The sequence below is a fragment of the Dendropsophus ebraccatus genome, chromosome 3 (genome assembly GCF_027789765.1).
Source record: "Dendropsophus ebraccatus isolate aDenEbr1 chromosome 3, aDenEbr1.pat, whole genome shotgun sequence".
Lineage (NCBI taxonomy): Eukaryota > Metazoa > Chordata > Amphibia > Anura > Hylidae > Dendropsophus > Dendropsophus ebraccatus.
The window spans coordinates 33,674,653-33,687,508 of record NC_091456.1 but is presented as its reverse complement, the minus strand read 5'-3'; the positions used below and the strand labels follow the sequence as shown (position 1 = coordinate 33,687,508).

The window sequence follows — 12,856 nt, the reverse complement described above, 5'->3', positions numbered from 1 at the left end:
CGTGTCAGACACCCGGAAGCGGTCGGGAAAGTCCGCTGACTTTGGTGGGATGGCCCATTGAAGTAAGCAGGGCTCTGCTGTCACCACTTCTATTATAGGAGCAACGACCAGCACAAATCAGGATTGTTCAACATGTTAAAAGACCATAATCAGCCAATATTATGCACATCGCCTGGTCGTGGCCTTACAACATGTCCTATTACACTAAACAATTATCAGCCTGAATGAAAGGTTATCGACCTAGTAAGGCCAATATTCGATTAGTGTAAGAGGGTCTATAGATATAAAGTACATATTGACACCCCATTACACAAGATGAGGACTTTCCTTACAATGAAGTGGTGTATGTTGGTACTATTAAAAAAAAAAAAAAAAAAAAAAAAATTTGTAATAAAATGCAACTGAAAACTCACCAAAGTAAAAATATCCACCCTCATCCTTTGGTTGAAAGAAGCGTCCCCTGGCCTGAGCATGGACATCAGCGTCCTTTTCTACCAGCAGCTCCACATAATGCTTACAGCGCCGTTCAATAGCGATGTGAAGAGCAGTCTGTCCTGAAGGAAGGCAACAGACAAGCCTGATATAAAAAAAAACTCCTATTGATCGTATTTAAACCTATATTTAATAATTGGTAAAGCAGCACTGCAGAGCATACACATATATACCTCTATAATAAACATCTCGGAAGGGAGAATTGAGAAATTCACGGAGGTTTCCTGTTTTTTCAGCAATATCAATCAGGAGTGGGATTGTGTCATTCTTTCCACCTTGTAAATTTAGCAAAGCTTTAGGTAAGCAAGTCTTCCCCGTTGACGGCTCTAGAAAAAAAAAAAAAAAAAGGTAGGAATGAATCCTAGGATTCTTTTCTCCGTTTTCTCTGAGGAGCCCCTAACCAAACAAATCGGCAAATTTGGCTTCTACAGCAATGACACCTATTAATATACCTGGGAACGAGAAAATGTCTGGCTATACCTTCTAGACAGCTGCCATGAAGCCATGTTAGACCTTTCCTTCACCTCCAATCGCTTAAGGCCCTATTGCATTTGGCCAATTATCGGCCGTTACAGACGATAAACACTTCGTGTAATAAAAGGCAACGATCAGCCCACATGCACAATGTCGGCTGATCGTTGTCATACAGTATGTCTTTCAACCTGCTGAGAGACTAATGACTAGGATGACTAGGATAGCAACAATCTATCTCCTATCGGTTATCCCACCGCTATCTTCTAAAGATCATCCGGGAAGCTCCTAGGGAGTCCTGGAAAAGATGGGTACAGCCTATGGCCTATGGTTGTATCCATGTTTTCCAGGCAGCCTTAGGGCTGCATCAAACTTCTTCAGTCACCGGTAATTTGGACAGATTTGGACAATCCCGAGAGTACATGAGGTTTGTTCATCTCTAATAAAAAGGCATTTACAAGCGGATCTGTGGCGGAAATCTGAGGCTGAAATTAGCCTTTTTGGGCTACTAAATACAACATGTATCTTCCAGTGTTCCCTGTCCTTAAGGCCAACCAACAGGTCATGTTTTGAGGATTTCCTTAGCATTTCACAGGTGATATAATTAGCCGGTGCATCATGTATTCAGGTGTTCTTTGTATGGGAAACCCTCAAAACATTTGGTTGCCCTTGAGGACTGGAGTTAGAGGATCTGCAACAGAAATCCGAGATGGGCTGATTATTGACCTCTATGCGAGAGTTGATTTACAATAGAGTCGACCTGCAGCTTTTCCATGTGGAATCAGCCATAAGAATGAGAATACTCGCCTGTTTTTATAACATGCCCAATGTGTTACATATATAACTAATAGTTATCGTCTATGCACCGATAACATTTATCATGTATTTGCTTTTTTGTTAGCTTAGGTTGGGTTGACACTACATTTTTGCAATCCATTTTTGTAATCAGTTTTTGCAAAAAATGGATGAAAAAAAAAAACGGATGCAAAACTGGAAACTTGCGTGCATCCTTTTTTCTATTGACGTCCATAATAAAAAAGATGATCAAAACGCATCTGTTTTTTTTTTTGTTTTTTTTTTAAACGTACACAAAAATAAGGTCAGATACTAATTTTCCATACGTTAAAAAAAAATAAACTGATGGGTTTTGATCCCTTTTTTATAATGGAAGTCAATGGAAAAATGGATCAAAAACAAAACCAGATAAAACAGATGAAAAAAAACAGATTGCAAAAACATAGTGTGAACCCAGCCTTATGTGTGAGCAGCATTAATAGGTTTTCTTCCCATCTTATTGCTGTGTTCTACAAATAATTGAGTACACTATGGGGGAGATTTATCAAACATGGTGTAAAGTGAAACTGGCTCAGTCGCCCTTAGCAACCAATCAGATTCCACCTTTCATTCCTCACAGACTCTTTGGAAAATGAAAGGTGGAATCTGATTGGTTGCTAGGGGCAACTGAGCCAGTTTCACCTTACACCATGTTTGATAAATCTCCCCCTATAACTTTTAATGCTTGCATTTCACTTTAAACAGTACATAACGCAGAGACTTTGTAATCACCACTACTGGACATTAACAGGTTACAAGGACTCCACGCTGGAATTTGCTTACATCAAAAGCTTAAGATTCCTGCAGATTAAACATCACTGAGCCCAGTTAAAGATACACAGGACAAATTTTAAAAGGTCTGCACCCAACCTCGAAATTCCTCATCTGTCATTCGCTTCTTCTGAGACAACAAGAAGGGCAGGAATCCCTCCAGCTCCGAGGTGGCCCCCCTTGACACAATGTCAAAAAGGATATGTCGATTAAACATCTTGATGACTCGAGGGGGGTCAGGGCTTGAGTTCTGGGAATTTTGGTTATCCTTCCTGGAAGAAAGCAGGTGACATGAATACTCTGAAACCAAACATGGGAAGTTAGTATATTGCTGACCGTCATTTCTCTACTATTGCATACTCCTGTAGGGAAAATTAAAAAATCTTGGTAAAAAGAAATAAGTATATTTACCACTTCACTTATCAATGAAGTTTCGATATTATTGTCCAACATTTTTCATTAAAGGGGTACTCTGGCAAATATTTTTTTCTCAAATCAACTGGTACCAGAAAGTTATATAGATTTGTAAATTACTTCTATTTAAAAAAAAAAAAAAAAACTCAAGTCTTCCAGTATTTATTGGCTGCTGTATGTTTTGCAGGAAGTGATGGATTCTATGCAGTCTGATAGTGTTCTCTGCTGCCACCTCTGTCTATGACAGGAACTGTCCAAAGCAGGAGAGGTTTTCTATGGGGATTTGCTACAGCTCTGGACAGTTCCTGACACAGACAGAGGTGGCAGCAGAGAGCACTGTGGCAGACTGGAAAAAAATATACCACTTCCTTCTGGACATGCAGCAGCTGATAATTACAAGAAGACTTGTGTCTATTAAATAGAAATAATTTACAAATCTGTATAACTTTCTGGTACCAGTTCGGAAAAAAAATTTCCCCCCTTTAACTTTCCCAACTGTCTGGAAGTACTGTGCTGGGGTATCTGGAAACGCTCAACAATTCCCAGCTTTGTATAGTGTTTACATAAACCACATATGTGTGCCCTGGTCGGTGGGACTGTCCCAGCAAAATTGAGACTGTTTGCAAGGAAGCACTGTCCAACAATTGCCGCAAAGCCAAGCATCAGGTAGCAATAACCCTGTATAAAATAGTTTCTCAACTCCAGTCCTCAAGTACCCCCATCGGGTCAAGATTTGAATATCCCATACTAAAAACACATGTAGAGATACGCGATGTACCCTTAAAACAAAGGAAATCCTGTAACCGTGACCTGTTGTGGTAACTTGAGGACTGGAGTCCAGAACTGCCTTAGTACAGTGTTCACAGATTAAACATTACCTAAACTAATTTCCATAAGCATCAAAGGCTTTGTCCACGGTTTGCAACCATTATCATTGCTGCAGTAAGTCAAAATTTTAAATGCAACATTGCAAATAACAATAAAATATCTTCTTGTTTTGGGCCTAAAACTCCTATGCAGACGCGCGTGTCCCCAGGACTGCAAACAACGCTGGTGCATTAGAAATCACACCAATCTGGACATCCCTTTTTTCCCTATTTATCCAGAGCTATAAAAACATTTAATAGCCAACATCACATCCCTGTTTAACTTTATGATGAGATCAACTTTAATAGTCACCAATTTTCAAGATATTAACAGATTTGATACAAAAAATACTTCTTCCTATCTGAACACAAATATAATAAAACCCGTTCAGGATGCATTGATAATTGGTAATGTAAAGTTTTGAGAAAACACTGAAAACAGGTTAGAAAACTGTGAGATTTTACAGTGGGGGAAATAAGTATTTGATACACTGCTGATTTTGCAAGTTTTCCCACCTACAAAATAACAGAGATCTGTAATGTTTATCAAGTACACGTCACCTGTGAGAGAATCTATTAAAGAAAAAAATACAGAAAATCACATTAAAGGAGAAGTCTGGTGGTCTTGGCTATGGTGGAGAGGTTGGAGAGTGATTGATTCAGTGGGGACAGTTGTTTTGTTTTTATACAGGTAACACGTTCAAACTGGTGCAATAAATACAGGTAATGGGTGCAGAGTAAGAGGAGCTTATTAAAGAAAAACCAACAGGTCTGTGAGAGACAGAATACTTACTGGTTGGCAGGTGATCAAATACTTATTTTATGCTATAAAATACTAATTTATTATTTAAAAATTAAAGGAGAAGTCCGGCGAACATTTTTATTAAATATTGTATTGCCCCCCAAAAGTTATACAAATCACCAATATACACTTATTACGGGAAATGCTTATAAAAGTGCTTTTTTTCCCTGCACTTACTACTGCATCAAGGCTTCACTTCCTAGATAAAATGGTGATGTCTCCCAGACTCCCAGAGCAGTGCTCAGTGTCCCTCCAGTGCCCTGTGTCCCTCAGTGTCCCCCTGCCATGTCCTCTCCAGCAACCACAGCCCGCACAGCTCGGGAAGTCGGGCCGTGACATTACCATGTTACCCAGGAAGTGACATCACCATGTTACCCAGGAAGTGACATCACCATGTTACCCAGGAAGTGACATCACCATGTTATCCAGGAAGTGAAGCCTTGATGCTGTAGTAAGTGCAGGGAAAAAGCACTTTCTATGCATTTTCCGTAATAAGTGTATATTGGGGATTTGTATAACTTTTGGGGGGCAATACAATATTTAATAAAAATGTTCGCCGGACTTCACCTTTAATTTTTAAATAATAAATTAGTATTTTATAGCATAAAATAAGTATTTGATCACCTGCCAACCAGTAAGTATTCTGTCTGTCACAGACCTGTTAGTTTTTCTTTAATAAGCTCCTCCTACTCTGCACCCATTACCTGTATTTATTGCACCAGTTTGAACGTGTTTCCTGTATAAAAACAAAACAACTGTCCCCACTCAATCAATCACAATCAAACCTCTCCACCATAGCCAAGACCAAAGAGCGGTCTAAGGACATCAGGGATGAAACTGTAGACCTGCTACGGCTGGGATGGGCTACAGGACAATGGGCAAGCAGCTTGGTGATAAGGCAACAACTGTTGGCGCAAAATTGAGGACACACAAGATGATTGACAATGATTGGCATGGGCTAAGGATGATCCCAAAAAAGATCAGAAATCACAGTCCCAACTGTGAAGCTTTCCTACAAAAAGGACAGAAGGACTGCATCATATTGAATAGATGGGATGGATGGGGCCAAGCATCGTGAGATTTTGGCCAAAAACCTCCTTCCCTCAGAAAGAGCATTTAAAGGAGAAATCCGGCAAAAATTTTTATTAAACTGTTGCATTGCCCCCAAAAGTTATACAAATCCCCAATATACACTTATTATGGGAAATGCTTTTAAAGTGCTTTTCCCCTGCACTTACTACTGCATAAAGGCTTCACTTCCTGGATAAAATGGTGACGACCCGACTCCCGGAGCTGTGCGGGTTGCTGGAGAGGATGATGGCTGAGGTACACTGAGGGACACAGGGCATCCCTCTGCCATCATCCTCTCCAGCAGCCACAGTCCGCACAGCTCTGTGAGTCGGGTCGTGACATCACCATGTTATCCAGGAAGTGACATCACCATGTTATCCAGGAAGTGAAGCCTTGATGCAGTAGTAAGTGCAGGGAAAAAACACTTTATGTGCATTTCCCGTAATAAGTCTATATTGGTGATTTGTATAACTTTTGGGGGGCAATACAATACTTTAATAAAAAAACATTCACAGGACTTCTCCTTTAAGATGGGCCATGGCTGGATCTTCCAGCATAACAATGAACGGCAGCCGGGGCAACTAAGGTGAAGCATTTTAAGGTCCTCTAGTGGCCTAGCCAGTCTCCTGGCTTAAAACCAAAGGAAAATCCTAGGAAGAAGCCTAAGTTGAATGGTGCCCAGTGGCAGCCCCGAAACCTGAAAGATCTGGAAATCTGTATGGAGGAGTCGGACCTTGCAGTGTCTGCAAACCTGGTCAAGAACGTCTGACCTTTGTTACTGCAAAGGTTTCTGTACCAAATAGTAAGTTCTGTTTTGATGAAATACTTATTTCATGCAATAAAATGCAAATTATTTAAAAATCAAAACAACGCATTTTTTTTCCCTGTCTCTTACAGGTGAAATGTACGCGCGATAAAAAAAAAAATAAATTACAGACCTCTCAATTTTTTGTAGATGGGAAGACTTGCAAAATTGGTTGCATGTACAAATACTGATTTTCCTCACTTTAGAATATTTATAGGTTATAATCATTAACTAGCAGGAGACGTATGTGGTTTCAAGGATTAGATGTACGCTTTTATGTACTTAAAAAGCATTAGTCCTATTTACATAGCTGAAATTTAAACAGTCAATAGGTCTATTCCAATTCACACACCAAGTGTACATAACGCTCACTGCTTGAAACAGCAAAGTTAAATGCAGCCATAACCTTGTACTGCTATGTGGCAGGCACTACCATAATTACTATATGGCCGCACTACTGTAGGATAACCAGAAAGCGACTACAACTGAAGTTATAGGTGGTTTTGATTATAGAAAATATACAAAACTGTAGTCAGCACGTCGGTATCCAACTATATGTCTTCTAATGCATTGATGATACAGATGAGCATAAAGAGAAAATCTCCTGGACTTTACATATATGAGAAAAGACCACAAATATCTTCAGCCATCAGTATAAACGTATCACAATTTTATTTCAAAGGCTTAAAATGCCGACGTGTTTCTGCCTCAACAGTCCTTAGTCATGGCTCTTTGTAATCTTATGCTTTAATGTGATGAACTGCACATTGTAAATGCCACCAGATGAGGCTGGTATCTCCGACATAGTGTGTGTAATGTGTGGTGCTGCGTTCAGCGTTCCACACAAGGGTAAAACATTATCTGCTAATGTAGTCATCACTAAATGTAAGTAGTTGCACAAGCATGTGTTTTTATGGATAAAAGGTCCCAGCAATGCAATGTCGGTCTGACCGGAGACGAATATTAGTGGGCGCTGTTTATTCACGATTGCGCAAACACACCGGAATCAAGTTAACCTCTCCGGAGCAGCCTTAGGGAGGGGATACGTATTAGCAGAAAATGGTTTATTGAAGGACTTTGATGTTTCCTGTCATACTAGATCACCAGTTGTCGAAAACTGTATGGCAGCATGCCAGAAGACCTAGGAAGTTCTGGTAAGCCAGAGAGCTATGGTCCCAAGTAGGGATGGTCCGAAACTGCCAAGGTTTGGGTTCGTACGAGCCTGAACGCTCGGCATCAGATTCCCGCTGTCTGCCCGCTCCGTGGAGCGGGTGGATACAGCGGGAGGACCGCCTGGAAAACTGGGATACAGCCTATGGCTATGGCTGTATCCCAGTTTTCCAGGTCGTCCTCCCGCTGTATCCACCCTCTCCATGGAGAGGGCAGACAGCGGGAGTCATTCCTGAGAGTTTGGGTTGCTACGAACCCGAACCGAACTCGGTTCGGACCATAATCCCAAGGAAAAATGCCTTTTTACTGTAGGCTATTATCAATTTAACACACACACCAATAAAGAACACTCCTTTGTACACTGCTCCCATAGACTGTATCTTCTGATAAACCATTGTTTGTCACCAGCACATATCCCAGGGAATTACCTGCCAAAAACAATGAAAGTTAACTACCGCACAAATGCGCGGCCATTCACTCCCAATGATTGGCCTGTTTTTACAAGCACCGATCAATTTAGTTGTCCAGCATTTGTATTGGGCTGTCATCTGCCTAAGTAAAGAAGCTTTAACTCAGTGTAGTGGAACACACATAAATCAAACACTTTAAACATGACTCTCTTACAGGAGAGAAGGCTGGCAATGGCTTATTTCCCTCTCTGCACTGAGAACATGTGCTTGGCAGAACTAGCTGTGCACATTTATGGGGGAGTCTGGAGAAATTATACTGTTCATCCAACAGCTAATGATGGTTTATAGGCACCATGAATAAACACGTCAGAATAATTATTGTTTATATATATATATATATATATATATATATATATATATATTCGGCATTTGATTAGCTGGGGCTGCTGAAGTTGGATAAAGCTCTAAGGTTGTCTGGAAAACATGGATACAGCCAATGACTATATCCATGTTTTCCACATAGCCTTAGGGCTTTATCCAACTTCAGGAACCGCCGCTAATCAAATGCCGAAAGTTCGGGTTCGGATCGACTTGAGCATGCTCGAGGTTCGCTCATCTCTAATATATATATATATATATATATATATATATATATATATATATATATATTAGTTTTTTTTTTTTAAACTAGTATTATCTTACTTGGTTATTCTCCTTTCCTTTAGTTATGTTCTATGGGGGTTTGCTGCTGCTCTGGACAGTTCCTAACATGGACAGAGGTGGCAGCAGAGAGCACTGTGTCAGACTGGAAAGAATACACCACTTCCTGTAGGACATACTGGAGATTTTTTAATAGAAGCAAATAACAAATCTCTGGCACTTTCTGACACAAGTCGATTTGAAAGATTTTTTTTATTTCTGCTGGAGTACCCCTTTAGTCACCATCTCAGCCAGCAGAACCTGTATGATGCGATGCATAGACTGTTCCCCACCAGCTCCCTACAGGGGAACAACACAATCTAATTGTAATGTACTTTAGGTAAGTTTAGGACTTTGCCAGTCATTTTTCTAGATTCCACTGTTGCAAAGTGAACGGTGACAAAATCCCCTCCCATATGTCAAATCCTATTCTTCCACACAACTGAGAAGGATGTACAGCACTAAATCTATTATTCTAGGGAAAAGAAGAACACAGTATCTGGAAAGACTCCCAGCATACTGTTGAGTAATGGCCTGGGAAAGGAATATGATGGGGGGACAGGGCCATAAGCCTTTCAATAGTAACTGGGAACATTAACATTTTCTGTAACTAAGGATCAGCACACAAGCATAGGTACTGGACATTATCCATGTGAATAAAAAGGTATGAGAACTTTCCTACAAACTGCTTATAATCCCTCACACTCCTGCTTCTTCTCATCAGGGAGGATACAGCAGGTATGTGTAGGAGGGCAGGGATGGTGAAATGCCACAAATGTTTTCTAGTCCAGGCAGCCTTAGGAAAGTGAAAAATCTCTTACTAGCAGATATATCCTTGCTATGTCGAATATAATATACATTATGTATGTACAGTGCACCTTAAGGCTGGCCAAATACAAGATAAGGCCTTGTTCACACAATGTATTTTTTGATTAAACAACTGCCACTGTTGCAACAATGGCCATTGTTTAATTGCAGTAGCCAGTCACATTAACTACTATGGAATCCTGTCCAGAGTGTATACACTCCAGCCGGGATTCCATGCAGCAGCACAGAGACATGTCTATTTTGTGCGGCCGCTATTTATTGAATAGCAGCCACACAAAATAAACAGTGCACACATTGTAAAGTGCGGTGCTGGCCGTACTTTACATTGTCTGCTGTGGCTAACTGGAGCAGGGGCACACCCAAATTTTCCCGTATTGCAATTCCAAAGAAGTGGCGTTCACCCAGGGTGAACATCACAGACAGCGGCCGCTGTTTAAAGCATGTGAACATGGCCTAAGACTGCACAAGTCAAGTATGAATGTTTATGAGGCAGCTAGGAGAAGTAGCTGTTGAATGAGAGTTAAAGGGAATCTGTCAGCCCCCAGACTTGACCTGAGTAGCTGACAGTGCGCAGTAGGTGGTAGTTCCTTACTTAGCATGTTACCTTTGCCTAATGTGTCAGTGGAGGTGATGCTGCACAATATCATTTCTCCTACTCTATTAAAGAGTCAAAAAGGAGTCGTGGTATAGGACTGCCACACCGTATTGGAAATGCAATTATAAAGGCAAGTGTTACTATACTAATTACCTGTGTAGTGTGAATTGGAACATACCAAATACTGCATCAGTGCCTAGGGCAGCATGAGCTATAAATATACAGTCCTGCCCTTCGGTAGAACATGCATGTTATTTAGAGAATGGAGCCTAAGAGCTGTCAGACAAGAAATTATTCAGAGATGTCAAGGTTCACAATAATTTTGGGCACCATATTCTATCATATTCTATCAGACATATCTGATGTGTCAAAAGATCTCTATTATCTGTATGTAGACCAAGTGAATGGCAATTACACTTTAGCAATGGCAATTATACTTAAAGGGAAACAGTCACCATGAAAATGCTACCTAAGCTATTGGCATCATGTTAAAGAGCAGGAAGAACTAAGCAGATTGATATATATCTTTATGGGAAAAGATTCAGTATAACTTGTAATTTATTGATTGAAATCTCTGATATTTCCACGCTGAAGAGTCCAGGCGATTGAGTGACCCCGCCCACTGGACTCCTTTACACAGAATGATCAGGGATTTCCAGGAACATGTTACAAGTTATACTGAATCTTTTCCCATAAAGATATATATCAATCTGCTCAGCTCCTCCTGCTCTATAACATGGTTGTGATAGATTAGACAGTCTTTGTCTTAGTGACAGGTTCCCTTTAAAAATCCTATCTAAAACCGTAAGGGAAAATGGAGCATTACATTAAGATTTAAGAATATTTTATGTGGAAGTCTACGCCAATAAACGTGCAAAGAAACAGCACCAGATATGAGGTCATGACTTACTCAGTAAGTATCTTCTTTCTCCTGCGCCTGTTTTCTGTAGGGTGATGATGATATGTACCATAATCAAACAGAGAGTCCATAGGTGCTTTCTTTGGTGCTGGCACCACGGAGGACTCATAAATGGTTGACTCCAAATAATCCATTGGATTTGAAATGCCTTTCTTGAAAGCCCCTTGAAATCGAATTCTGAGGTTCTGCTTGCCGTCTCCATGAGGTTGTGGAGTCCGAGTCACCTCTGTGGGTACTGCCCCTTCTTCATTTTCGAACAAGTTGGCCAAGGAAGACAGGGGAAAGGTGTCATTATGTGTGGACGAGGCATCATCTGCTTGACTATCATCAATATCCAGAGCACTTTGCTTATAGAGGTTTGAGGGATCGGTCATACTTTGCTTTGAATATCTGGAATAGCAAAAAAAGAACACATTTATTTAAGGGCAATTAAAAAGATTTGCTTATTGTGCGTTTAATAACAAAAAACTAAATTATAGCCTTAAAATGCACATTATAATTAGAGATGAGCGAACCGGGTTCGGGTTCGAGTCCATCCGAACCTGAACGATCGGCATTTGATTAGCTGGGGCTGCTGAACTTGGATAAAGCTCTATGGTTGTCTGGAAAACATGGATACAGCCAATGACTATACCCATGTTTTCTACATAGCCTTAGGGCTTTATCCAACTTCAGCAGCCACCGCTAATCAAATGCCGAACGTTCGGGTTCGGATGGACTCGAGCATGCTCCAGGTTCGCTTATCTCTAATTATAATCTAAATCAACAGAAGATGTCATATAAAACTTGTTAACAATTTACATTCCTTTTTTTTTTAATCATGCTTTAAAAAAAAAGGTACTGTATACTTATTTGTATCAAAGTCCAGTCTCCTGAAGGCAGCTTTATAGTCGTGTGCTGGTTTTAATATAAAAAGACCAAACACAGGAAACATAGTCAAAGAGAAGGCAGTCATTTGATTGACATATGCATTGAGCTGTGACTCTCTGTACAGGCTGGGACTTCCTGCATTTAGTCTCTTTTTTTCAACCAGCACAAGACTACAAAGCTGCTTTCAGGAGATTGGACCTGGATACAAGTAAGTATAGCTTTGTTTTAAAGCACGCATGTTTTATTTACATCCTTGTTGATTTAGAGTTTGAAAATGATAATGTCGTTGCCTATTGAAAATGTTTAGAAAATTTTCAATTTTACCAGCCTATTGAGATGGAGGCAACAACAGTAATGTGAAATAGTAAAGTGAAATACTTACTTCTGAACAGTAATCATTAAACATACTGTAAGTCTATATCCTCATCACTCACTACAGTGGTATTCACTAACCACTATTTGCCAAGTACTTTGGAAAACATTAATATGCCTAACCTAGCTTAGCACAGTCTATAGTGTCCTAGAGAGAGAGATGTAATTCTTTCAAACATGATGGCCCTTTTTTTTTTTTTTTTTTTTTTTAGTAGAAAAGACAACAGCCTTAAAAATTTGCCAGGTTTTAGGGTGGTATTACACGGGCCGATGGGGGCCCGATAATACCTGTAATCGGCCCGATTATCGTTCCGTGTAATAGTACCCATATGCTACGTTTACACGGAACAATAATTCGCCCGATCGTGCGATTAACGATGTCAGAGTAACAATTTTTTTTCATAACGATCAGCGTTTAGACGGTACAATATATTGTACAGAAATTCGGTTTGCGATCGCTTAAAGCC

General features: G+C 40.2%; 1 protein-coding gene across 1 annotated transcript in view; it reads right to left on the bottom strand.

Moving 5' to 3' along the window:
• TRPV4 (transient receptor potential cation channel subfamily V member 4) overlaps nt 1-12,856 on the bottom strand; it is an 81,273-nt gene that overhangs the window by 48,518 nt on the left and 19,899 nt on the right. Inside the window, exons 2-5 of the mRNA XM_069961359.1 lie at nt 11,139-11,537; nt 2,668-2,840; nt 666-818; nt 414-554 (exon numbers count right to left, since the gene is read on the bottom strand). Coding sequence (XP_069817460.1) covers nt 414-554; nt 666-818; nt 2,668-2,840; nt 11,139-11,521 — 850 coding nt within the window. The 5' untranslated portion in view covers nt 11,522-11,537. The remainder of the gene's footprint in view (nt 1-413; nt 555-665; nt 819-2,667; nt 2,841-11,138; nt 11,538-12,856) is intronic.